The sequence below is a fragment of the Rhinopithecus bieti genome, unplaced genomic scaffold, assembly GCF_001698545.2.
Source record: "Rhinopithecus bieti isolate Rb0 unplaced genomic scaffold, ASM169854v2 repeat_30332, whole genome shotgun sequence".
NCBI classification, from domain to species: domain Eukaryota; kingdom Metazoa; phylum Chordata; class Mammalia; order Primates; family Cercopithecidae; genus Rhinopithecus; species Rhinopithecus bieti.
The window spans coordinates 1-2,100 of record NW_016839383.1 but is presented as its reverse complement, the minus strand read 5'-3'; the positions used below and the strand labels follow the sequence as shown (position 1 = coordinate 2,100).

Here is a 2,100-nt window from a genome sequence, read left to right as displayed (position 1 = left end):
CCCTCCTGGCAGTCGCTGCAAAATGGTGGGGCCAGAAGTGGATCGACTATGCCCTGTACTGCCCTGATGCCCTCACGGCCTTCCCCACTGTGGCTCTGCCTCACCTCTTCCACGCCAGCTACTGGGAGTCAACAGACGTGGTCTCCTTCCTGCTGAGACAGGTACCCAGGGCCCCGGGCCTCCCAGGAGGGCCCTGAGTGACAACACCCATAACAGGGCCCCGTTTCACAGACGAGGAGACAGTGAGGACTCCCCTCCAACCCCATCAGATCACACAGCAAGCAAGACGAAGGCACCTTTATGCTGGGGTGTGTTCAGGCTTTTAAGGACATTGGGATGGAGGGAACGTATCTACACATTCGTCAGGTGAACGAACAGGGATCTGAGGACTACTGGGCAAATGGTAGTGGGTTGAAGAACGCACCCTACAACCCACAGGCTCCTCTTGCTCCTGGGCATTGGGCCTCCTCCTCCTAGGGCAGGAAGCCCCAGGGTGCCATCTGCCCCATGGCCCTGCCCTGTCCCCTCTTCCCAGGTCATGAGGCATGACAACTCCAGCATCTTGGAGCTGGATGGCAAGGAAGTGTCGGTGTTCACCCCCTCCAAGCCAAGAGAGAAGTGGCAGCGCAAGCGGACCCACGTGAAGCTGCGGGTGAGGGTCCCCCGGGCGCCCAGGCCCCCACGTTGTCACCCTGTCACCAGCCTCCATGTCCAGATGAGGAAACTGAGTTGCAGGGAAGCTTGCAGTCTTATGTATCTTCCAGGGCCATGAGGCTGGAGCTGTCAGCCCACTTCACAGACAGGGAAGGCAGCAAGGCTTCCTAGTTTTTTCCAAGGCCATGTCATCGTGTCTGATCCAGACTTGGACATGGGCTGTGCAGCTCACAGCTCAAGCCTGCCCCTCAGGCCCACAGAGCTTGAGAGAACACAGGCACCTGGGGTGCCCTCTGACCCCTGACCCGGGCTTGCTGCTCCCTCCACAGAACGTGACGGCCAACCACCGGATCAATGATGCCCTCGCGAATGAGGACGGCCCCCAGGTTCTGATGGGCAGGTTCATGTATGGGCCCCGGACATGGTCACCCTGACTGGGGAGAAGGTAAGGACACGGCGGGTAGGGGTAACATGGAGGGACTTTGGGGAGCTCCCTGCTGCCCTCTGGCCGGGGTGCAGGGTTGGGGAGGCCAGACACAGCCAGCCCATGACCAGCCTGCTGGGCCCAGGTGGATGTGCACCCTCGGGCGAGTGGCTCTACCTGGATATGCTGGTGACCAACAACAGTGGGCGTGTCTCCTACACCATCCCTGAGTCGCACCGCCTGGGCGTGGGTGTCTACCCCATCAAGATGGTGGTCAGGTATATGCCTGCACTGGGTGGGCGGGGTGGGCAGGGCAAGGCTCTGGGTGGTTCTGATGAGCACCCCACCACCTGCCAGGGGAGACCACACGTTCGCCGGCAGCTACATCACTGTGCTGCCCAAGGGCACAGAGTTCGTGGTCTTCAGCATCGACGGTTCCTTTGCCGCTAGCGTGTCCATTATGGGCAGTGACCCCAAGGTGTGGGCCGGGGCCGTGGACGTGGTGCGGTGAGTGGCCCGGAGGGGCACAAAAGGGCTGTAGCAAGGTGTGTGGGCTCAGGGGCTCCTGCCAGCCAAGTGGAGGAGGACAGGGGAACCTCTGTGGGGGACGCTTGGCTCAGGCACTGGGCCTTGATGACCTCAGTTCAGAGCCCGGCACCCCCAATTATCAGCTATGTCACCTTGGGCAAGCGATGTCACGTCTCAATGTCGGCTTCCAATTCCTGCATCTGGAAAGTGAGGCTGGTAAGCCAGGGACACCACAGCAGGGGCATCTGCCGCCCGGTGCAAGCACCCAAGGACCTGCTGCAGCACCGTCATTGTCACCATTGTCATGGTCACTGTCTGAGCTCTATCAGATGTGCTTTCCAATGGCCCAAGTGGGCCCTGGCTGGGCAGGAGACAGGGAGGCCCAGGAGCGAGGAAGGGGTGGCCGTGAGACACCCAGGCCTGCCCCTCACCCCCAGGCACTGGCAGGACCTGGGCTAACTCATCATCTACGTGACGGGCCAGCACGACATGCA

General features: G+C 61.3%; 1 protein-coding gene across 1 annotated transcript; it reads left to right on the top strand.

The window, feature by feature from the left end:
• Nucleotides 1-3: 3 nt before the first annotated feature.
• Nucleotides 4-2,094, top strand: LOC108524912 (membrane-associated phosphatidylinositol transfer protein 2-like; the record flags this gene model as incomplete). The annotated part of the gene is given in 5 exon segments (XM_017866001.1): nucleotides 4-161; nucleotides 536-652; nucleotides 984-1,068; nucleotides 1,071-1,356; nucleotides 1,436-2,094. Coding segments are annotated over 5 exon segments (800 nt in total), but the record flags the coding sequence as incomplete, so codon positions are not given.
• Nucleotides 2,095-2,100: the final 6 nt, after the last annotated feature.